Source organism: Barbus barbus (assembly GCF_936440315.1).
Source record: "Barbus barbus genome assembly, chromosome: 36".
Classification (NCBI taxonomy): domain Eukaryota; kingdom Metazoa; phylum Chordata; class Actinopteri; order Cypriniformes; family Cyprinidae; genus Barbus; species Barbus barbus.
In genome coordinates, this window is record NC_136714.1 from 19,925,146 (window position 1) to 19,949,115 (window position 23,970).

At 36.5% G+C, this 23,970-nt stretch overlaps 1 protein-coding gene across 1 annotated transcript in view; it reads right to left on the reverse strand.

Moving 5' to 3' along the window:
- Positions 1-348: 348 nt before the first annotated feature.
- The window catches only part of LOC306856171 (receptor-type tyrosine-protein phosphatase alpha-like), a 32,750-nt gene continuing 9,128 nt past the window's right edge, over positions 349-23,970 (reverse strand). Inside the window, exons 2-23 of the mRNA XM_079395252.1 lie at positions 18,891-18,937; positions 17,039-17,126; positions 15,756-16,166; positions 15,582-15,599; positions 15,152-15,236; positions 14,795-14,868; positions 14,307-14,443; positions 14,025-14,115; positions 13,789-13,865; positions 13,030-13,066; positions 12,837-12,934; positions 12,518-12,637; positions 11,655-11,821; positions 10,987-11,122; positions 10,746-10,895; positions 10,539-10,632; positions 9,542-9,618; positions 8,297-8,431; positions 7,978-8,103; positions 7,714-7,865; positions 1,551-1,686; positions 349-564 (exon numbers count right to left, since the gene is read on the reverse strand). Of these exons, the coding sequence (XP_079251378.1) occupies positions 490-564; positions 1,551-1,686; positions 7,714-7,865; positions 7,978-8,103; positions 8,297-8,431; positions 9,542-9,618; positions 10,539-10,632; positions 10,746-10,895; positions 10,987-11,122; positions 11,655-11,821; positions 12,518-12,637; positions 12,837-12,934; positions 13,030-13,066; positions 13,789-13,865; positions 14,025-14,115; positions 14,307-14,443; positions 14,795-14,868; positions 15,152-15,236; positions 15,582-15,599; positions 15,756-16,166; positions 17,039-17,126; positions 18,891-18,911 (2,505 nt within the window). The 5' untranslated portion in view covers positions 18,912-18,937 and the 3' untranslated portion in view covers positions 349-489. The remainder of the gene's footprint in view (positions 565-1,550; positions 1,687-7,713; positions 7,866-7,977; positions 8,104-8,296; positions 8,432-9,541; positions 9,619-10,538; positions 10,633-10,745; positions 10,896-10,986; positions 11,123-11,654; positions 11,822-12,517; positions 12,638-12,836; positions 12,935-13,029; positions 13,067-13,788; positions 13,866-14,024; positions 14,116-14,306; positions 14,444-14,794; positions 14,869-15,151; positions 15,237-15,581; positions 15,600-15,755; positions 16,167-17,038; positions 17,127-18,890; positions 18,938-23,970) is intronic.

Consider the following 23,970-nt stretch of genomic DNA (forward strand, 5'->3'; position numbering starts at 1 on the left):
TGCCATTCAAATACATTTCAGTCACTCAACTGCAGAGAAAGAAATTCTTGTTAAACACCCATTGAAAAGCACCCTCATCTTGCTACCGCTCTGTCTCTATAGCGCCACTCATATATGCATTTATATACCAGTAAACTATATTAAGGTCACTCTAAAAACCGCAACAGAATGGCTTCTAAAACCAAACAAATTAAACAAAACAACAAAAAAAATACAAGAGCATATTTACACTGAAAGAAATGGGTAGGGGCCCTATTAACAAGAGCAATATTACAAAATATTCAAGAAGGCATCTCTAATGGTGTTTTCTTTGTTTGTTTTCTTTCCATCTTCAGCATCAATGTGTTCTTGTGCTTGCCGGCCAAATCATTTTCATTCCCTTTTGCTTTGCGCTGGCAGTCCGTCTCGTTTAGCTTTGTTTTTGTGAAAGTGTGGACGCGAGTGCATGATTGGGAAAGTCTGTCCGATCTTCTGCAGGTGGGTGTGGCTTTACTTGAAGTTGGCGTAGTCAGAGAAGGCATCAATGTATTCCTGGACCACTTTGTAGCAGAACTCATACTGCTCCTGTGGAGGGAAAGCAGGAAGTAATGAGTTGAGACGGACTTGAGATGTTTGGATTAAAGTACTAGAAACAAAACAAGATAAAAACAGGGGTGTAGGAACTATCTAAAAACATTATCAGCTTGGCTTGTGAATATTAATTATGTGATTATCTTCCAAAAATACAGGTTCAAACTAAATCTAAAAGTGAAAATAACATATCCCCCATTCTTCCTGTTCTAATGATGTCTTACTAGGACCACACGATTAATCAAAATAAAAGCAAAATCGCTATATGGCTTGACACGATATGCGCTGTGTTTCAGAGTGAAGCTTACACGTTCATTTACACGTGAGCAGCTCATAATCCAGTGCTTTCAGTGTCTTAGAGTGACTTAAATGACACTTCGCACAAACCCTTCGCACAAACTTTTTTGTGCATTTCAGAACGCAACATGTCAATCATCTCCCCAAAATTGTAATGATCGGTTTATAAACCACTTTTTGTTAAGAAAAGTGAAGCTTTAAAAGTCACAAGTGGTTTCTGCCTAAATAAATTTGTAAATGAAGACAGACATAAATATTAGTATTGTAATTTTACAATTGTACTATACAATTAAATTATTATTATCATCTTAAATATTTGATTGTTTTTATGATACAGTGAATATTACAACTGGAATAATAAATTATAATTAGTAATATTTCTTATTTTGTTTAATTAGTAGTAGTAACAATAATCAAAACAGTAATGATTAGTAGTAGTAGTAGTATTAAAGTCATATTGATATATAGAACAACAACATTTTGGCCAATTTGTGTAGCCCTACAAACAAGCACAGCAAACTTGAAACTTTTTTTTTTTTCCCCAATAAAAAACGCAATTTATCATCACAATTTTTTTCCCTTAGTACAGCATGTTTTATGCCTCTGGCAAAAACAACAAACAACAACAAACTGCGCTTTGTTCAATTTATCAACACTGCATTGTGAGTGACATGTTTTCTCACCAGTGTCTGCACCATGTGCGGTCTCTGTAGTCTTAGACTCTTCACCGTCTGAAAAACGTCCAGAATGCCCTCCGCCTTCACCCGCTCCAGGACCGTGCTCAGAGCACAGAATGTCCCTGTGCGCCCTGCTCCGGCACTGTTAACACACAAACATCAATTACTCACTGCTCTGTGGATATTAATGAGTCTGTTTCTACATTTCTTAATTGGCTTTCCTTAATTGGCTGACCCTGAATTCCCACTGGACACAGTAGCTCTATCGGTTTCATTATTACCGAGTGCTTTGGAGATGTAAGGCATCAGCTGGTTAGCTTGTTACTCGCGGTTCGCGCCTATTATTGTTTTCTTTTTTCTCGCTCCGTTTTCATTTCTCTCTCACTCTGTTTTTTACGAGTTCATCAAACAACAGTGGAAAGTGGTAAGTTAAGTTGGTATCATTCATCAGTCACGGTGAATAATGGCTTATTCTCCTGTTATTGTTGTTTGCTCTTCATGTCACATGAATAGTTTATCTCTCTCTGTCGGCGATGAGAGATTCACATGTGATAAATGCAGGGAAATAGTTAGGCTGACAGAGAAGGTTTCAGAATTAGAGACACACATCCAAACTTTAGTTGAGGACAGTAAGAATGTGAGGGCTGTAGATACTTCTTTGGATACGACTAGCTCAGGGAGTCCTGTACATTGTTCGGTTCCGGTTGAGCCTGTGCAGCAGGGCGCGGGTCAAAACACCGCTCTTCCGTTCCGATCAGAACATCAAACAGGTTCTCCCCACTCAGTGACGCACCCACTGAGAAACCTGATGAAAGTGCTCTAGTAATTGGCGATTATATTGCACGGAACATGAAAATAGAGACACCAGCCACCATAGTCCAATGTTTACCGGGAGCCAGAGCGCCTGACATCTTGGCAAATTTAAAAGTGCTGGCTAATGCTAAACGAAAATTCAGTAAGATTGTTATCCACGTCGGCACTAATGATGTTCAACTTGCAAGTACGATGTCAGACACTGTAATATGCTCTGGTCCGCTCCCTGCTTACCGTGGCAATGAGATTCATAGCAGACTGTCGTCACTCAATGGCTGGATGTCTAAGTGGTGCCCGCAGAATAACATAGACTTTATAGACAATTGGACGAGTTTTTGGGGCAGACCTGACCTGTTGAAAAGAGATGGTGTTCATCCCTCCTGGGGTGGTGCCGCTCTTCTCTCTAGAAATATGGCACATAGTCTTAGAGTTCGTACTTGACTAACTGGGGCCCAGGTCAGGAAGCAGACAGACTGGCTAAACCGACCGTCTGCTAGCCGCCTCACGTCACAGAAGTCAGTTCATTCTCAGTACATAGAGACTCTTTCACCTAGATATCACACTATAGAGACGGTGTCTGTTCCCCGAACTAGAAAATACAGAAAACATCCAAACCAAATTAAGAGTAACAATCTAATTGATGTTCAACAAATAAAAAATGTTTACAATACAGAGAAACAATTTATAAAGCTTGGCTTACTGAATATCAGGTCCCTTTCTAAAAAAGCACTTTTTGATCAATGATCATAACCTAGACTTGCTCTGTTTGACAGAAACATGGCTAAAACCAGATGAATACATTACTTTAAATGAGTCCACCCCCCAAGATTACTGCTATAAAAATGAGCCACGTCCAAAAGGTAAAGGGGGAGGTGTTGCTACAATTTATAGAAATATTCTCAGTATTTCTCAGAGGGCAGGCTTTAAGTATAACTCGTTTGAAGTTATGGTGCTGCGTATAACATTATCTAGAGAAACACGTGTTAGTGATAAATCCCCTATGATGTTTGTACTGGCTACTGTATACAGGCCACCAGGGCACCATACAGACTTTATTAAAGAATTTGCTGATTTTCTATCTGAGTTAGTACTGGCTGCAGATAAAGTCTTAATTGTTGGTGATTTTAATATCCATGTCGATAATAAAAAAGATGCATTAGGATCAGCATTCATAGACATTCTGAACTCTATTGGGGTTAGGCAACATGTTTCAGGACCTACTCATTGTCGAAATCATACACTAGATTTAGTACTGTCACATAGAATTGATGTTAGTGGTGTTGAAATTCTGCAGCAAAGCGATGGTAGTTCTAGTCTTGTGTAAACTCCATATAGCTAAAACTGTAAATTCTACTCCTTGTTACAAGTATGGTAGAACCATCACCTCTACCACAAAAGACTGCTTTGTAAGTAATCTTCCTGATTTATCTCAATTCCTCAGCATATCCAACAGCGCAGAAAAACTTGATGTAACAGAAAATATGGACTCTCTCTTTTCTAGCACTTTAGATACAATTGCTCCTTTACGCTTAAGGAAGATCAAAGAAAACAGTCCGACTCCGTGGTATAATGAGCACACTCGCACCTTAAAGAGAGCAGCCCGGAAAATGGAGCGCAGCTGAAGGAAAACAAAACTAGAGGCATTTCGTATAGCTTGGCGGAAAAGTACCCTATCCTACAGAAAAGCATTAAAAACGGCTAGATCTGATTAGTTTTTGTCTCTTCTAGAAGAAAACAAACATAACCCCCAGTATTAATTCAATACAGTCACTAAATTAACGAAAAATAAAGCATCAACAGGTGTTGGAATTTCCCAAAAGCACAGCAGTAATGACTTTATTAACTACTTTACTTCCAAGATCGATTCTATCAGAGATAAAATTGTAACCATGCAGCCGTCAGCTACAATATTGCATCAGATAGTGCACTATAGATCCCCGGAGGAACAATTCCACTTATTCTCTACTATAGGAGAGGAAGAATTGTATAAATTTGTTAAATCATCTAAACCAGCAACATGTATGTTAGACCCTATTCCATCTAAACTACTAAAAGAGCTGCTTCCAGAAGTCATAGATCCTCTTTTGGCTATTGTTAATTCATCATTGCCATTAGGATATGTTCCCAAAACCTTCAAATTGGCTGTTATTAAGCCTCTCATTAAAAAAACCACAACTTGACCCCAAAGATCTAGTTAATTACAGACCGATCCCAAATCTCCCTTTTCTGTCAAAGATACTAGAAAAGGTAGTATCCTCGCAATTATATTCCTTCTTAGAGAAAAATAGTATTTGTGAGGAATTCCAGACAGGATTTAGACCGTATCATAGTACTGAGACTACTCTCATTAGAGTTACAAATGACCTGCTTCTATCATCTGATCGTGGTTGTATCTCTTTATTAGTTCTACTGGATCTTAGCGCTGCATTCAACACTGTAGACCACAACATTCTTTTAAATAGACTAGAACACTTTATTGGCATTAGTGGAAGTGCATTAGCATGGTTCAAATCGTACTTATCTGAACGCCATTAATTCGTAGCAGTGAATGAAGAGGTATCATATCGATCACAAGTGCAGTACGGAGTACCTCAAGGCTCAGTACTAGGGCTGTTACTTTTCACGATTTACATGTTACCCTTGGGAGATATTATCAGAAGACATGGTGTTAGCTTTCACTGTTATGCTGATGATCCTCAGCTCTATATTTCTTCGCGGCCCAATGAAACACACCAAATTGAAAAACTAACGGAATGCATAGTCGATATAAAAAACTGAATGACGAGTAACTTCTTACTGCTAAATTCTGAAAAAACAGGTGTTAATTATCAGACCTAAAAACCCCACATGTAATAACCTAGAACACTATCTAACACTTGACGGCTGCTCTATCAATTCTTCTACATCAGTTAGGAACCTAGATGTGTTGTTTGATAGCAATTTTTCATTTGAAAGCCATGTTTCTAGCATCTATAAAACGGCATTTTTCCATCTCAAAAACATATCTAAATTGCGACCTATGCTCTCAACGTCAAATGCAGAAATACTAATTCATGCGTTTATGACGTCAAGGTTAGACTATTGTAATGCTTTATTGGGTGGTTGTTCTGCACGCTTGATCAACAAATTACAGTTGGTCCAAAATGCAGCAGCTAGAGTCCTTACTAGAACCAGGAAGTACGACCATATTAGCCCGGTTCTGTCAACACTGCATTGGCTCCCTATCAAACATCGTATAGATTTTAAAATCTTGTTAATTACTTATAAAGCTCTGAATGGCTTAGCTCATCAGTACTTGAGCAAGCTCTTATCACATTATAGTCCTCCACGTCTGCTGCGTTCTCAAAACTTATTTGATAATACCTAGAATATCAAAACCGACTGCGGGCGGCAGATCCTTTTCCTATTTAGCACCCAAACACTGGAACAATCTACCTAATACTGTTCGGGAGGCAGACACACTCTGTCAGTTTAAATCTAGATTAAAGACACATTTCTTTATCCTGGTTTACACATAACACACTAATACACTTCTATTATTCATATCCGTTAAAGGATTGTTAGGCTGCATTAATTAGATCAACCGGAACCGGGAATAGTCCCCATAAAACATGATGTACTCGTTACATCATAAGAAGAATGGCATCTACGCTAATATTTGTCTGTTTCTATTCTGTTTCTCAGTCCGTGTCCGGATCAGATGATGGATCGGCGCCGGGAGATGATGTATGTGGCCCTGATCGTCAGCGGAGGCCGGACACCTGGATGAGCCATTAAATAACTTATTTCCTATTTTTGTTTTATGGGTTCCTTTTGGAGCACAAAAGGACAAGCCAAAGCCTTTTCAAGTTAAAAATACACTACCTTTCAAAAGGGCCAGTAATGTTTTAAAAAAGGATAATAATAAATCAATACTTTTCACTATTCAACAAGGGAAACACTGAATTGATTGAAGTGGCAGTAAATACATTTATGTTTCGATTTCAAAAATGTTGAAAAAGTTTCCATTTCAAATAAATGCTGTTCTTTCGTACTTATATTACTGTTTTTATGGTCAAATAAATACAGGCTTTCAAAAATAATTAAAAAATTGCACCGACCCCAAACTTTTGAATGATAGTGTAATTTTGCAATCGAAAATTCTAAATGTAATGTAAAATATGCCTCACAAAAAGCCACCGAATTGAATGTGAAAACAAAAGAATAACAATAAATCTGTTGTCATAAAAAAACTAAAATATATTACAATTAGAATTACAATCGATTAATTTTTTATCGCGATTAATTGCATGATTGTCATGAGTTAAATCGCGATTAATCGCAACTTAATCGCACATTTTTATTTGTTCTAAATGTACCTTAAATTAATACTTTTCACGTTTTTAATACTCTAATCAACATGGGCATGGACAAATATGGATGCTTTATGCAAATGTATGTTTATTATTACTGAAACCATAGTCAACATAGAGCATGAAGACTTGACATGTTTCAAAGATCATAGATGTTTTTCAAAAGAACTTGTTCATGTCTATTAGACACATGAAAAAATAAGTACCAGGTTCCCATTACTTCTTTCTTTGCACTGAGCAATTTACTTACACAAACCTGTTTACATTTTTGCACGACAGGGCAGCTCTTCTTCTGAACATGCAAAATGTGCATTTATTATTTATTATTACATTTGTTTCCCTCTGTGTCCACATACTGTATTTTGATGAAGCTAAATTCTCAATAAAACTGTTTTCATTGGTATATTTTACTGTTTCTGTTGCCAGACAATGTAATGAATATGAAATAGTGACTGAAACGCGATCCATTAAGACAACATAACCAGCTCTCACTTCCAAGATGTTAATCTGCACAAAAAAAATCATGATAATCGGAATCGTCGTCTGATGAAATCAAATACACATAAGATAAAGACAATAGCTGTGCTGTGATTTCAGCTATACTTGCATGTAAAATTAGAGAAGCAACATAAAATCTGTGTTTAAATTAATTAAAGCACTGCTCCTCTCTGCCGCGCGCTGAACAGAAACTGAGCAGACGCAGAAAGAGAGAGAGGTGTGCGCGCGCTGGGAGAGCAAGACCTCACGCTTGCGCGGCAGTACCGGCGATTATCAGACACTAAATAACGTCTCCATTTCTCCAACTATGTGTTGGGCCACGGGTCAAACAGAAAATACGCGCTGCACGTTAAAAAAATTAGCGCCGTTAAAATGAATTTGCGTCAACTTTGACAGCACTAATTACAATACGAATAAATATTAATATACAAATATATTACAAATTATGTAAAATAAGGTTTCACGTTTCAGGTTCCTGTTTGGCTAGAGGAGTAGATGTGGCTTACCTGCAGTGTACAGTGATTGGGTGGTTTCCAGACTGCTGCTGCTGTTTCTGAACTGCAGCGATGATGTTGATCATACCCTTCCCGTCAGATGGGATGCCCACCTCTGGCCAGCCGTGGAAATGAAACTGCTTCACAGCGCGAGACTTATTTTCCTGCAGAGAGAAAGAAAGAGGAGAATGCCAATTACAACAATGGTAAACATTCAAATACAGTGCTAAAAGACTCCTAAATCATGTTCCAGAAGATCCTCTGAGAAGGACTCACTCTGTTATTGGTGACGAGAAGATCCCTAACAGTGTAGCTTTCACTTTCCTCCTCCCTCTTCAACTCAATGGACATGTCCCCACAAACCATCACACCGTCACTTGGCCAATACTGAGCACACTTCTCCTGCAGAGAGTGGGGAAGAGACAGATTTATTTTTTCTATTACCCCACCTGTCAGGGTTGAAAATGCAACAATGTTTCTGTTGCTAGTGCAGATCTTTAACTACAAGGCTACACCACAAAAAGACACCTTTGTAAGCAGAGCTAGCATATTTACAGATGTTACAAACAAAGAGAAAGGAGGCAGGTGAACTTACCTGTCCTCTCTCCTCCAGCTCAGTCAGCATAACGATAGAGCAGCTTCTCCACTCCCAGATCATTCTCCAGAAGTCCTCAATGGTGTGCTGCAGCGGCCCCTGACATGCCATGTACGAGTCCTTTTGTCTATAACCCTACACACACACACAAATATGACTACATTTGTAAACACAAGGCATTTTTCCAGCTGTAATCATGGATATGTGCCAATCAAAAGTTTGGAGTCATTACGATTTGAATGTTTTTGAAAGAAGTCTTTTATTCTCACCAAAGCTGGATTTATTTGATCAAAAATACAGTAAAAACTGTAATACGGTGGAATATTATTGCAATTCAAAATAAAGGTTTTCTATATATTTTAAAATGTAATTAATTCCTTTGATACAATTTATTATCAGTTTCAATTCTGAAACATTGTTTTCAAAACGGATTCATTTTGAATGATTTTTGATGAACAGAATGTTCAAAAGAACAGCATTTATTACAAATTGATAGCTTTTGTAACATTATGTCTTTGATGTCCCTTTTTAACAATTTCATCCATCCTTGCTCAATAAAAGTAATAATTTCTCTTTCAAAAATAAATAACTAAATAACTACTGACCCCAAACTTTTGAAAGCTAATGTACATGATGACTATATTAGATTTCTAGCACTCTTTTGAGCAATACTAAGCCGATTTATTTGTGCAAAGCGACTTTGGTTTCCATTATAGCAGTACTGGAGAAGTTTTCCTTTGTTTGATTACCTTTTGATTAAGTGCTTCAGCCACACAAATTAAGAGGAAGTGAAAGGGCTTTTAGCCAAAACAAAGCTGCCCCACTCTCACTGATCTGCGCTGGAGGGATGAACACATGAGGTCTGTCCTAAAACCTAGTGAGCTGCCTCACTGCCTACTGCTTTGCTTAGGCTTACTTTTAAAAGAGTTTGTAATAATGATCCTTTTTAGTATAGAATGAAAATAAATACATTTATAATCATTTTAATTTTTCCAGTGAGCTTGTCACTAGGTTTTAAAACAGAGCAGTGGTTAGCGTCCCAGGCTTCTAATCTCAGTATGGGTGTCCATATAACTTCATGACAGAAAAATGTGTGTTTAAACCACTCCCAAAAGAAAAGAAAAGCATGCTGTGTGGTCTCTCAACAGAGCGTGGAATATTGTAGCATTCCTTCCAGGCTGCCCTGAGCGATATCTCGGTGAGCTGGGAGTAAATGTTGGCTGAGGTCAGATGGGTTTTACTCACATCTATAAAAGAGGCGTTGATGTAGTCTGTGTTCTCTTCCCCTCGTTTTACAGGGATGATCACTCTATTAAACTCATCTGAAAGAAACAGTGAAGGTTCAGAAAGAAACCAAGGAATGCACATAATATAAAGTCACTTTGGATAAAAGCAACTGCCAAACAACACGTAAAAGTATAAAAGTATGAAGATACACTGAACAAAAATTATAAACGCAACACTTGTTTTTGCCCCCATTTTTCATGAGCTGAACTCAAAGATCTAAGACTTTTTCTATGTAAAAGGCCTATTTCTCTCAAATATTGTTCACAAATCTGTCTAAATCTGTGTTAGTGAGCACTTCTCCTTTGCCAAGGTAATCCATCCACCTCACAGGTGTGGCATATCAAGATGCTGATTAGACAGCATGATTATTGCACAGGTGTGTCTTAGGCTATCCACAATAAAATGCCACTCTAAATTTTTTTTTAATTATTCTTATGCTCATCACGGCTGCATTTATTTGATCAAAATACAGTAATAAAACAGTAATATTGTGAAATATGTTTACAGTTTAAAATAAATGTTTTATTTTAATATATTTTAAAATGTAATTTATTCCTATGATACCAAAGCTGAATTTTCAGCATCATTACTCCAGACTTCAGTGTCACAATGTCCTTCAGAAATTATTCTAATATGCTGATTTGATGCTCAAAACATTTATTATTAGCAATGTTGAAAATAACAGTTTTGCTGCTCAATATTTTTGTGGAAACAGAGATAAATGTAAAAAAGTTAAAATAACAGCATTTATATGAAACAAGAACCTTTTGTATAAATGTCTTTCCTGTCACTTTTAATAATACTTTCATTCATCATGGATGCATTAATTTATTAATAAAAGAAAATATTACTGACCTCTAACATATTAACAGTAGGGTGTTTTTGATTTTTCAAATCAATTTTGGTTATTCTCCCAATTCACAGTCTGATTATAAAACATTGGTACACAACTCACATGGAATGATTTGCAAAACACGGTTTTTCTTCATGTTGGCAGGCAAGTTCCCTGTTCTCATCTTGTCGTTCTGGATTTTAATGGAGGTTAGTTTCTAAAACAGAGAAAAAGATAATAAAACATGTACTACACTTTAACATGCTCCCAGACCAATATAATTTCCAAAAATCAAGAAAGAAGAAATTGAAAAAAAGCTGTTTGTGCTACCTTAAACTCTGCCTCCAGGCCTCCACAGCCGGCTCCAGGTAAAGGAGTGTACAGCTTATTCAGGTGAGACTCCAGAGACGTCACCTCTAACTCTGTGTCCCCGTACAGGTAGTGCTCTAGCAAAGCTTGGAATATAAACACATACTGCATCTGTAGGGAGAAAGGGAGGGTGGGAGATGAGTATTTTGATACTTAATACAGCTGTATTATGGATTTAACGAGAGGTTTTTTATTAGCTCACATCGGTCTGGACCATCTGACAGCGCTGGGCTCTGATCCGTGTGACAAATCCGAAGACGTCGACCTTTCTCTCTGCCCCCATCATGTCCAGCATAGCATCTATCACGATGAAGGTCCCAGTCCTGCCAACACCCGCACTATGAACAGATGAAAATCAGTTACTGGAAATCGCAAACCTTCAAAAAAAAGAAAACTGCTTAGAAATTCTACTGTTCAAAAGTTTGGGGTCTTTAAATTTGAAAAAAAAAAATTGTTTTTGAAAGTCTCTTAAGCTCTCAAGACTGCATTTATTTGATCAAAATTACAGTAAAAAAATTAAATATTATTACAATTTAAATGAACTCTTTCTATTTTAATATATTTTGAAAATGTAATTTATTTCAGTGATGCTAAAGCTTTTACTCTATTCCTTCAGAAATCATTTTAATATGCTGATTTGGTGCTCAAGAAATATTTATCAATCAATGTTGAAAACATTTGTGCTGCTTGCAAATTATATGGAAATTTAGATTTTATTATAATAGAAAGTTTAAAAGAACAGCGTTTATTTGAAATAGAAATTGTGTAACATTATAAATGTCCTTGTTGAATAAAAAAAAAAAAAACCTAACTTTTGAATGGTAGTGTACTCTGTCGTGCACATGCACAGAAGATAATAAAGCTCTTTACCTGCAGTGAACCACTATGGGTCCAGCATACTGTGGGTTGCAGGTCTTGACCTTCTTAAGGAACTTCAGCATGCCAATGGGAGTGAAAGGAACCCCGAAATCAGGCCAGCTGGTGAAGTGAAACTGTGTGACCAGCCTCTGAGGCTTCTTACCAGACACATCACCCACCTAAAAACTCAACAGAGCTTGTCATCATTCACTGATCAAAATTTCAATAATACTTCTTGAAAAATCCTTTTTTCTTGAGACAATTATTGCTTGTGATCTTCCCACTATTGATGAGATTTATGTAGAAAAAAGGTCTACCAATCTTGAAATATTCCTTGCATCCATCCAGACACCTCTTTACGCCTCTACCTTCAGGCAGATGCCTTAGAGCAATTAAAACTAAGTCTACTTAGTAAATAATTTTGGCATTTGTGTGTACACTTTTATAACTTTTCTTTTAACAAAGAATCACTGTCCATTACCATCAGGCCAAGAATATTGTCAACAACTTGTTGCTTTTACTAATTCACACTTAACTGAATGCTAGTGAAGTTACTGTGTTCATTCTAAGCCTTATTCATGCTTTCTTCAAAATTTCTAAATCTTATTAAAATCCAGCGAAGGTTTATCAAGGCCATGATAGGATCTTTATTCATGAACGATGTGTGAACACTGTTTGAAGAATTACCCAAAAACCCACATTATCAATGGTTAAGACTGTTGGTATATTGTGACATAAGAGGAAGCCATCACTTCTTTTAATTAGCCAAATGAGTAGATTTATCATCCAGTTTCAAATTTCAAAATGCCAAAAAAACATCCAACTAATCAACCTGTTCAGTATATTGGTCGACCACAAATGATTGTGCCTCCTACCTGCTGAATGCAGAACTTGCGGATGGTATAGTCAACCAGAACCATCATGTCCTCCACTGACACGCGGATATTTCCGTAGGTCCAGCATCCCTGGTCGGGCCAGTACTGAGCACATTTACACTGCGGATATGAAGCACAATCTATCATAATCATCATCACCGCAGTGATCATGCATCTTTATTAATGGCCATCCTGCTCAAAGTTGCACTCTAAATCCTTTACGTGAGACCGCGATAAGAGCTGAGGCTGTAAAATCAAAGATCAGTTTACTTCTCCTTTGACACTAGACTACATCTAATAGATTTCTTGTGGCATTTACCTCTTTCCTCTCTTTCAGATTGGTTACCATGACGATGGTGGCAGTGTTCAGTTCCCAGATCATCCTCCAGAAGTCATTGACCGTTTCCTCTTTTGGTCCTGCAATGAACAATCTAGAGTTTAGCTTTTTGTTGATTAGTAAATGCAAAAGTATTTCTATATTTATGAAAGTCATTAATTAAACACATTTTTACCTTGTGCGGCAATAAATTTGTTTTTCTCCTGGTATCCCTAAAGAAAAAGATTTTTTTAAATAATGAAAAAGTGGCAAGGTTTTAACGCTTCTTATAAGGGATTCTTAAAAATTTAAGCATACATGCTCATATTTAGATTACTTTTCATCTAACACCTAAAATTTATCTTTAAAAACCAGAAAAAAAATTAAAATTCTGGTTTCTGGTCCACATTCAGTGTTTTATTATTAACTGAACTAAAACTAAATTTATGAAAATATTTTTTTATCATTGAAATAAAGCTGCAATAAAATAAAATATGAATATTAGATTAAAAACATTCAAATTAAATTAAAATGAAAATTAAAAAGGTTGCCTTGGCATCTAACTGAAATTAGTAAAATTACTAAAACACTACTAAAAAATAATTAAAACCAAATAGAAAACTAGCAAACAAAAAATAAGACACTGTAATAAGCATATTACTAAATGATTAAAAATTTAAACTAAAACGAAAATTAAAAACTGAATATATAAAAACAAAAATCAATTAAAAATATCAATAAATACTATAATAATATATAAAAGAATAATACAAATGTAACACCATTCAAAAATTTACTGGTGGCATTTAAAAAATAAAAATCTAATTTTCTGTTTTAGGGATTAATTTTTTATTAATTTAAACAAAATTGTATCAAATTTTAAAATAACAATTATCAGCCAGAATTTTTGTAAGAGTGCACTCCTATTTCTTATGACTAGCGCTTGTGGACTTACATTTATGTAGGAAGCGTTGATGTAGTCTGAATCAGGAACTCCCTCCAGAGAAGTCAAATGCACTCTAGAATGATCATCTGAGAAAAGGTGTAAAAAATAAAACAGAGATTATAAGGCACCCAGCATTATTTTTTGCAGCCATTTTCACATAAGGAACTCCTTTGTAGGCCTTGTAGCTCTGGTAAAAGCATGCTTTATCAGCTCTAGTTTGGAGAGAAGTTGTGGGAAAGCCTTACAGGGCAGGATGTTGACATATCTGTTCTTCTCCTTATTCTCCTCCTTCGAGGCAGCATCACATGAGGCCTGAATGGGACATACAGGCAACGCCTGCAGAGCAAAGAAACAGTCAATCCTACAAGTTCACATGGGCTGAGAGCATGACGAGGAGATATACACCAACACCACAAATGTTATGTATTTTAGATGCCATATTTTTATGTCATTCTAAAGATGGTGAAATTTCAAGTCTGTCCATGCATGATTTGGAGCACTACGGTTGTGTGTGTTTGTGTACATACGTTGAATTCTTCCCGGAAGAGTTTATTGTCATCGGCCATTCGGCGGTTCATTTCCTCCTCGAGCTTGTCGACAGGAAGGGGCGGGTACTTCCTGTTGGTACTAGGAGAGCGGGCCAATAGCGGCACACTCTGAAGTTCTGAGAGATGGTGCAAGGAAAAGAGGCGTAAGGAATGGGGAAGAAATATGGAGTGGAAAAAGAGAAACATACGGATGTATGTTAAAGACAAAAACTTTGAAACTTTAAATATTTTAAGAATGACTTGCAATTTGCCCTTTATCCATGTTGTGTTCGGGACAACCAGTAGGGGGCAACACAGTACAATTCAAGGTAAAAAGCTCTCAAGTGATACACAAATACCTCAAGACGTAAAATAAAAAGCTGAAACTAGTATTGAATCCAACAAAGTCTTTTAATGTTAACTTCAAAATATTCGCTACTTTTAAGGACCAAAAATTCCCAAGAACAGTCGATGTCTTTTATTCCTACCTGTGTCGTCAGTTCTGCCATTGGTCAGGCGGAAGGAATTGGAGTGGCTCCCTGCCTGCTTGTACTTCTTAAATCTGCCACAACAGAGTGGAACAAAAAGCCAATCATTACCATGGTAACTGGACAATTCAGTCCTGTGGCCCCCTGCTGCCGTTGTAGGTTTCCTGATGAATGGAGCTTTCTGAACGCTTTCTCTCATCTGTTCTATTATGACAGTGCAAGTGTTTGCTGGTTCTTCTCTGCTTTGCTTATAACTTATATCTTTGTCTTTATGTAGTTTTTTAAAACTGGAATCTATGTTGTGAGCACTTTTTGTACTGAATGAACAGCTGAAAGTTTCTGAATACTGGGGCTCACCGGAGCATATACAGGACGATGATGATGAAGACAATGACCAGCAGAGAGGACAGGGCAACCATCACTGCCATGATCGCTGTGTCATCTGAGTTGAGGACAAAATGAATTGTTAAACTGCATTTACAAATATAGAACTGTTTTAAAAACATTAAAAAAAAAGAAAATGAAATCAATATTTATTTATTATATTTAATTTGTTATTTTTATGTATGCATGTATTATATCTTAAATCTGACGAATGGCCTAATATATTACCAACAGCCATTTAAAAAGCCTCATTTTGGTTGACCACTAGTCAATTCTTCATTCCTTTGGTAATGTATAAGCAACTCTTAACAGGTTGTGTAATAGATGGTCACTTGTAAAAAAAAAAAAAAAAAAACCTTCATTCTGCATGAAAATTTGAGTGAAAATGGTAACAGAAACTTACCTTGTCCACCATCATCTTCTTTACATGAGAAAAACAGAAACACACAACAGCAATAGACTATAATGACAGAAAACACACTGGAAAGTGTAAACAGTTCTTTACAAATAGTTGGAAAAGACTAGGATAAAAGAAAGGCTCAATCTGTTTCGAAATGAACAAAAACGCAAATGGTACCTGGAGGCTTGCTGATGTCAGCTGTGGTGGCATCTGTAGGGGCAGACGGGTTGTCTGACTCAGGCTCTAAAGTGGACAGAGTGGGTGTTGGATCAGGTGTAGGGGGCTCTGCTGTAGCCAGAACTGTAGTCTCACCATCTCCAGTTTTGAGGGTGGTGAGGGACGGGGAAGCAGCAGATGGGGTTGGGGGGGCGGCTGGTGCCTTTGTAGGGACGAGCACAGTTGGAGGGGCAACAACAGGAGGGGCTGTGGGAACCTCTGGGGTCACCACGCCTGCAGAGTCATTGAGTCCTGTTGTTACAACAAGTTCAGGGGACGGTGCAGAAGATGGGGTGGATGATGGGGGTGCCTGGGTGACTATGGAGGGTGATGTGGGAGGAGGGTGTGTAGGTTTGGCGGTCAGGACTGCACCTGAGAGAGAAAGATGTATCATGGTTTCCACAAAAATATCAAGCAGCACAAATTTTCAAACATGGATAATAATAAGAAATGTTTCTTGAGCAGCATCTCGGCATATTTATATTTATTTCTGAAGGATCACTAAAGACTGGAGTAATGATGCAAAAAACAAAATCACATTTAAACAACTCACATTTTTAATTATATTATAGAATAATGTTTTTAATTATATTATTTATAAATTAATTATATTTAATTTATTTATATTTTTAATTATATTATTTATAAATAGAAAACAGTTATTTTAAATAAAAAAATATTAAAAGTAAAATTATTAAAAAATTACTGTTTTTTCTTTTTTTTTTTTTTTTACTGTATTTATGATCACGTAAATGCAGCCCAGTTGAGCATAAGAGACTTCTTTCAGCAACATTCTAAAATTCTTAACTACCCCAAACTCTAACAGGTGAACGTTGAGTATCTCACAAAACAAAATTAGGTGTGTGAGGAAATGCCATTTCCTCCAGGCCACACCTCGGTAATTTTCTGGGCCTCAAAATTTTTTACATTCTTTAGTGGGAGCAGATGGATTGCAATGGTACATCATGTATTTAAACGAAGAAGGTTTGTTTTTAATGTCCTATATATATATATGAATATTTCAGGTTAAATACCACTTATCTCAATTTAATAAGCTGACATAATAGGTTACTGAAAGTCACAAGACAAGACCAATCTGGGGTAAAAGTGACTTTGCAGGAAATGCATCAACCAAAGAATAACTCGACCTTCTAAGGGTAATTAGGTTTTTTTTTTTTTTTTTTTAAATGAAGGCAGAGCGATTACATTAACCAAGGCTTTTGTGTTCCATAAAGATGCCTTACCTGAAGGTTCAGAGAGTGTCTGGGCCATGCTGAAGGCCACAAAGGCCACATGGAGTAGCAGGAGCAGGGGATACACACCCATACTGCCCTGAAACAGAGTAAACAAATCATGAGCCAAAAGCAATCTAAGCCATATTTCAGTCTTATAAATGAACACTATTCAAATGTGAAGTTTGTAAGATTTTTTTGCATCAAAATACTTTCTCTTAACCAAGTTTATCGTCAATTGACTACTATTAGTATGCCTTTCATGGGTTTATCTCCCCCAAAAGTGTGAATTGAGCCTCCCATGCAGGCCCCATGAAAATATTTAGTGCTCCGCCAAACATTTTCCAACTCAAGCTATAGCGAGAGTTTAGAACATAGCTACTGTAGCAGGCTGAGCCAGAGGGTGTTATGGCTGTCGCGTTACATGGGAAAAGAAATTCAGATTTGGTTACAGAAGCACAAGCCAAAATTTGATGGAGGAAATTGATGGAATGTTTGGGTTTTAGTCAAACCTGTTGAACGCCAAATTCAACAGTCAAGTTGACGCCAAGTCAACAGCTACCATCATTTGAGGGTCAAAAAAAAAAAAAAAAAGAATACACAGGCAATACATATTTAATACCCATGGCTCATGATGATACATTGAGGTCTTGTGAAGCGAAACAATCAGTCTGTGCAATTATTTACAACATTATTATCTGTAATCCATAGCCTCATGTAGGGCTTGGCGATAATTTGATAACGATAATTATAGCAATATAATTTTCCTTGATAAAACGATATGAAGAGTTCGATAACATTATAATGTTTATGCGCCAAAAGCGGAATGAAACAGCGCGACTCATTTGAATCTACGAGCTTACTACAGCAGATGTCAGATCCAGTGCGGAGCGCTTGAATTCAGCAACAAACACAAACGACTCTGTGATTTAAACTAGTTTAAAGCCAAACAGGAGAAACACTGTGTGCAACAAGACAGTCAGAAGGCTTTCCTGTAGCTCAAATCTTTCCTGTAGCTCAAATAGTACAGCATGGCGCTAGCAACGCCAAGGTCATGGGTTCGATTCCCAGGGAAAGCAAGAGCTGATAAAAAATTTTAAAAACTGTAACTTGAATGCAATGTAAGTCGCTTTGGATAAAAGCGTCTGCTAAATGCATAAATGTAAATGTTTTCAATCTACACATCGCCATCATTTACCATGGATTTACTGTAGTAACACTCACTGCACCATGCTATTCTGGCAAAAATGTGGGATATTCACACTGAATGTTATTACAGGAGTAATGGTATATAATTATAGAATGTATTTGTAATTAAGCTATAGCATGTGTGCATTTATACTGAATGTTTTAGTATAGTGTTTTTCTGTTTTTCATACAAATAGGCTACCTAAAAATCATATAGTTATATTCTATGGTATTGAGGTGCTATATGTGTGGTTTTAACTGTATGCTACAATGGGAGACCAATGCTTAATCTAAAAAACTGATTTTGAACTGATTGTTTTCAGTGAACTGGATGAACTAAGTTCACCAAATCAGACTGTAATACTGTTATAAATAATATTACGTTCTTACATTTCTTCAGACCATTCGTTTCACTTCATGAATGCCTCAATATATCATCAGAAGCCACAGGTATTAACTTTTTTTGGGGACTCTCTAAGGACCACGGTTTCAGCTTGGGTGGCCTGAGGGTAGGTAAATAAGCACATTTTTATTTTTTAGGTTAACTATGCCTTTAACTATTTGACAGCACGACCAAAATCCAATTATTATTATTATTTTATTTGTATTTTTTTTTAGAAAGGATTGTCCCCACAGGAACCTCTGTGATCGTCAAGGATCAAATTAATAGACTTACCTGGAGAAACGAAACCTGCATCACTCACTCATTCGCACAATGATCTCCTGTAGATGAAAAAAAGAAAAGGAGAACTTATTAAAAATCAGCAACAACAGTAACATTTACATCTACAATACTAGACATTTATGATACAGTTCACATAGAAATGTCAAATATTTATTCTTTACTATTAATACTTTATTATTAATATCCTTACTATTCATTTTAAAAGTTTGCTTCAAAATGATAATGCCAATTGGTTTAATTTTTTAATATTTAAATTAATTTTATTTTGGTAACTATAAAAAAAACAAGATAATCATAAATTACCTTTATTAAATAGTGAAATTTGACTGGTATTGGTATCAACAACTGATTCTTAGTATCGTAGCAACCGTACTGTCACGCCATTCATAAATGAGTGCATTACAGGCCATTCATAATTGTGCGCACAACCTCTAAATTGAGACAGAAAATGAGTCACTGATCTCAGACTAACACATGAAGCAGAGATGTGAAGCTTATGCGGTCAATGTGATACATTCTGATTAGACTAGGTTTTAAATTCATGCAAACTAACACCCCCTTTTTAAAACAACAAAATAGAAAAAAAACTGACAAAGATTGGACATTGCAATTAGGAAAAGATATAAAAGGGAATATCCTCTCTAGTCTACACATGCCAAAAAACAGCAGCACACATAGCCATGTATCTAGACAAGCGCCACAGATACTAGACAGGCAACGTCCAAGTGTCTTTATTCATCCAGCAGATTGCCAGTGGATTTGGTCCGGAGGGATTAAGCTCTTAGTTGTGAGATGGTTTGATGTGAGGAGTGAAAATATAATCACAGCATCTGAAGCCAAGACCCAGAGGGTAGCAGGTTGACCGCCAATCCATGTTGTAAACTCAATGGTGTCTCACTGACAAAAACCGTGATAATCCTCATGCCAATCTAAAGAGTCAGACCCTGAAATAATCCAGCCCATCTGCCACTCATCAAGCAAGAGCATCCATGGCACCGCTGTTCTTCAGACAGGGCAATCCGCTTCCAATTTCTTCTTAGCAACGTACCCCTGTCATCCAAACATCAGCAGGCCCTGCCCAATAATCCGCCAAGAGCTTTCGGTGGATCATCAAGAGTCAGTTTGAGCTGCTTACATGAGAATTTCAATAACTACACCACATTTTGAATAATGGCATTGCGGAGACTTGTATAAAGAAACCTTTCATATGGGAATAGCTCATCCAAAATATGAAAATTGTGTTATCTGCTCACCCTCATGTTGTTCGAAACTCTTACAGGGCTCAACAATAAGAGCTTTGTCTATCAGCCCAGTAGTTCAGATTTATACTGACCCTGCCAAAATTATCACTGGCGCTAGCACTAAAAATGATGCATTATATATTTTCACTATATTTTCAAAAGCTTTCCTTTACAAAAAATACATATTCAAAATTATAGTAATAATAATATTGATTTTAGCCATTTTTTGTTTGCAACTGTAGTGTCACTCTTTAAAAGCAATGAATTTATACAAAATATGGTTCTCAGTTCCACTTTCTCCCACATCTACATAGCATTTATATAATCACTGGTGTCAAGATGCCCACAATTACAACCCTGTTTTCTGGGGCACAAGCCATTTAAACCAAACAATTCAACTGGTTGTCTTGGTTAATTGTGTGATGCCAAATTTCAAACCATGTTTGATTCTTACCATGATATTTTTCTCATTTGTGGTGCTTGCTAAACTATTAGTATCGTTCTTACTTGGGTTACAGTAAAACAGCAACAACAACAAAAAAAGTCCATAAACTGACTATTTTTGTTTGGAAGAAAGTCTCAGTATAGTAAAATTGTGAAATAATACACAATTTAAAATAACTGATTTCTATTTTAATACATTTGAAAATGTATTCTGTGATGGCAAACCTGAATTTTCAGCATCATTACTTAAGTCTTCAGTGTCACATGATCCTACGCAAATCATAATATGCTAATTTGCTGCTCATGAAACATTTCTTATTATAATCATCGATGTTGAATAGTTGTGGTGCTTAATAGTTTTCTAGAAACGTGATACAATTTCTTTTCAAGACTCATCAATAGAATGTACAAATGAACAGTTTTGTTAAATTTAATGCACACATTCTGAATAAAAGTATTAATTTCATTTAGGAAAAAAAAAAAAAACGTACTAACCCCAAACCACAGTGTATACTGAAGGAGTAACCTGAAGCTGTAAGAAACAACCTAGCAATCACTGAGCAGACACAAAAAGAACACCTTAGCAACCGTGCATCAATGACCTGCAACCACAAACAGCGTGATAGCATCATGTCAGTGGTTCTTCCCAAACAGTGTCTTTGTTTGTTGACTATCATTTCAGTTTGTCATGCTTCCTTAGCTAATTTTGAACTATGAATGGCTACATGTAAATCTGCGTTAATTCGGATGGAAATCCGCAGTTAGGTAATGCAGACAGCTGACCACTTCCATACAAAGAAGTTACACTCACAGTCACATCCATCTCTGACAATTTAATCAAATCAGCCTCGCCACAGCACCCGTTCACAGGCCTGTTATTCTACTGCCAACCACATGAATTCTAGAAGCTCGTTGTCAAATATAATTTGTTTAAAGGCTGAGCATTCTTCAGGTGGAGGGCAAATCTGAAACGATTTGAGCCGTTTTTAGCTGAGCCCGCAGAAATCCTTCAGATGGGAGGGACAGATGGTCTTGTCTCTCCTCTCCGGCTCTATACATTCACCGTCGGTCTCTATCTGTTCCCATCTCCCTTTCTGGAGTTGTCAGGAAAGCCGTAAACCCAAGAGAGCACATTGCTTCCTTCCTTCCTTCCTTCCTTTGCCGCCTGTCTGATTGCCTGCCAGATCCGTCATTCAGCCCAAAAGCCGCCAAACCCTCACCTAACTAACACATCACGGAAAGCAAAATAGTATTTTGGAAAAGTGCCAGGCTGTTGTATAATTTCACTTCGAGTTGAATCGGTCAAATATGCATTTGCAAACTGCCCCATCTACTTGATGAGTCAGGCCTGGTTATTATCTCAGCGAATTACAGAGGAAATGGCACACCTCTAATAGATGACACCCATAATAGGGGTTTTCCTCTGAGATCTGACATCATTGATTTTTAAGTGCACAAATGGCCTGTCTCCAGCTTCATCAAGAGGCTTGTTCCTAAAGGATGAGCCTGCAGAAGTCTCACGTTCTCCAGGCAAACCAAAACACAGACTTGGGTGTGTGCAGAATATCTGCATCCTATAGGGAGAGAGTTATGTCTCAATTGCATTAAATCGCACCTCAGAGTGAAAGAGGGTTTTCATAACATGAAAATGCACTACCGCGGAGGTTGTATGTTCATCTCTTGCACAAACGCTTCCTGTTAAATGTTGCACCAGATTTGAGTCGAGATAACTTTTCTTGACCTTTACAGATTATCTTGTTGTTAAAGGAACAGTTCATGCAAAAATTAAAATAGTAATCATTTACTCATGTGTCTTGCATAAGCAGTCACACTGGTTTGGAACCACATTGCTTTAAAATAAAAGGCTCTAGCTATAGCAGGAGTATATAGCTTTGATTCATACTAGTGCTGTCAAATGATTCATCACATCCAAAATAAAAGTTTTTGTTTACATAATATAGCCTGTGTGTGTGTGTTTATTATATAAATAAACACAAATGCATGTATATAATAAAAACAAAATGTTGTTTATAGATTAAATATATTTATATACAATACAAGTTATAGGAATATACATTTATACATGTAAATAAATGTAAATGTTTTCAAAATATATACTGTATGTGTGTGTATTTATACATACACATAATAAATATACACAGTACACACACATTTATGTAAACAAAAACTTTCATTTTGGATGCGATTAATTTTTGACAGCACTAATTCATACATATGTCTTCATAAGAAGCAACATACATTACCGTTGAAATTTTTTTTTACTTTTTTTTTTTTTAAGTATTTTATGCTCACCAAGGCTGCATTTATTTGATCACAAATACAGTAAAACAGTAATATTGTTATAATTTAAAATTATTTTAATATATTTTAAACTGTAATTTACTCCTTTGATGCAAAGTTGAACCTTCAGAATCATTACTCCAGTCTTCAGTGTCACATGATCCTGCAGAAATTATTGTGATATGCTGATTTTGGGCTCAAGAAACATATAGCTATTATTATTATTATCATCAATGTTATTATCAGTTTTGTGAAGCTTAGTATTTTGGAAATAGTAAAACATTTTGATTCAGGATTCTTTGATGAATAATAAGCTCAAAAGAACAGAATTTATTTGAAATAGAAACATCATAAATGTATTTACTGTCACTTTTGATTTATATAATGTATCCTTGCTGAATTAAATGTATCAGTTTAATTTAAAAAAAAAGTTCTTACTGACACCAATCTTCTAACAGACTTGCGTGCATTGCATTCAAGGAAAACATTTAAACAGTTATGCATTCCCTGGGAATCGAACCCATGACCTTGCCAGTGCAAAGGTTGACTGTTTGAGCAACAAGAATGCATCCTACGGTTGAAATGAGGAAGGAAAAAATACTGCAAAATACATTGCAAAATCATATTAGCTAAATTAAATATGAATGTAAATGGATGATGTTGTTCAAATCCCTCTGGTGCGCTACTTTTCCCATTTCATTTGTGATGCATACAACCGCTAAACCACAAATGAAAAAAAGCTTGTTGAATATACACTCACCTAAAGGATTATTAGGAACACCATACTAATACTGTGTTTGACCCCCTTTCGCCTTCAGAACTGCCTTAATTCTACGTGGCATTGATTCAACAAGGTGCTGAAAGCAATCTTTAGAAATGTTGGCCCATATTGATAGGATAGCATCTTGCAGTTGATGGAGATTTGTGGGATGCACATCCAGGGCACGAAGCTCCCGTTCCACCACATCCCAAAGAAGCTCTATTGGGTTGAGATCTGGTGACTGTGGGGGCCATTTTAGTACAGTGCACTCATTGTCATGTTCAAGAAACCAATTTGAAATGATTCGAGCTTTGTGACATGGTGC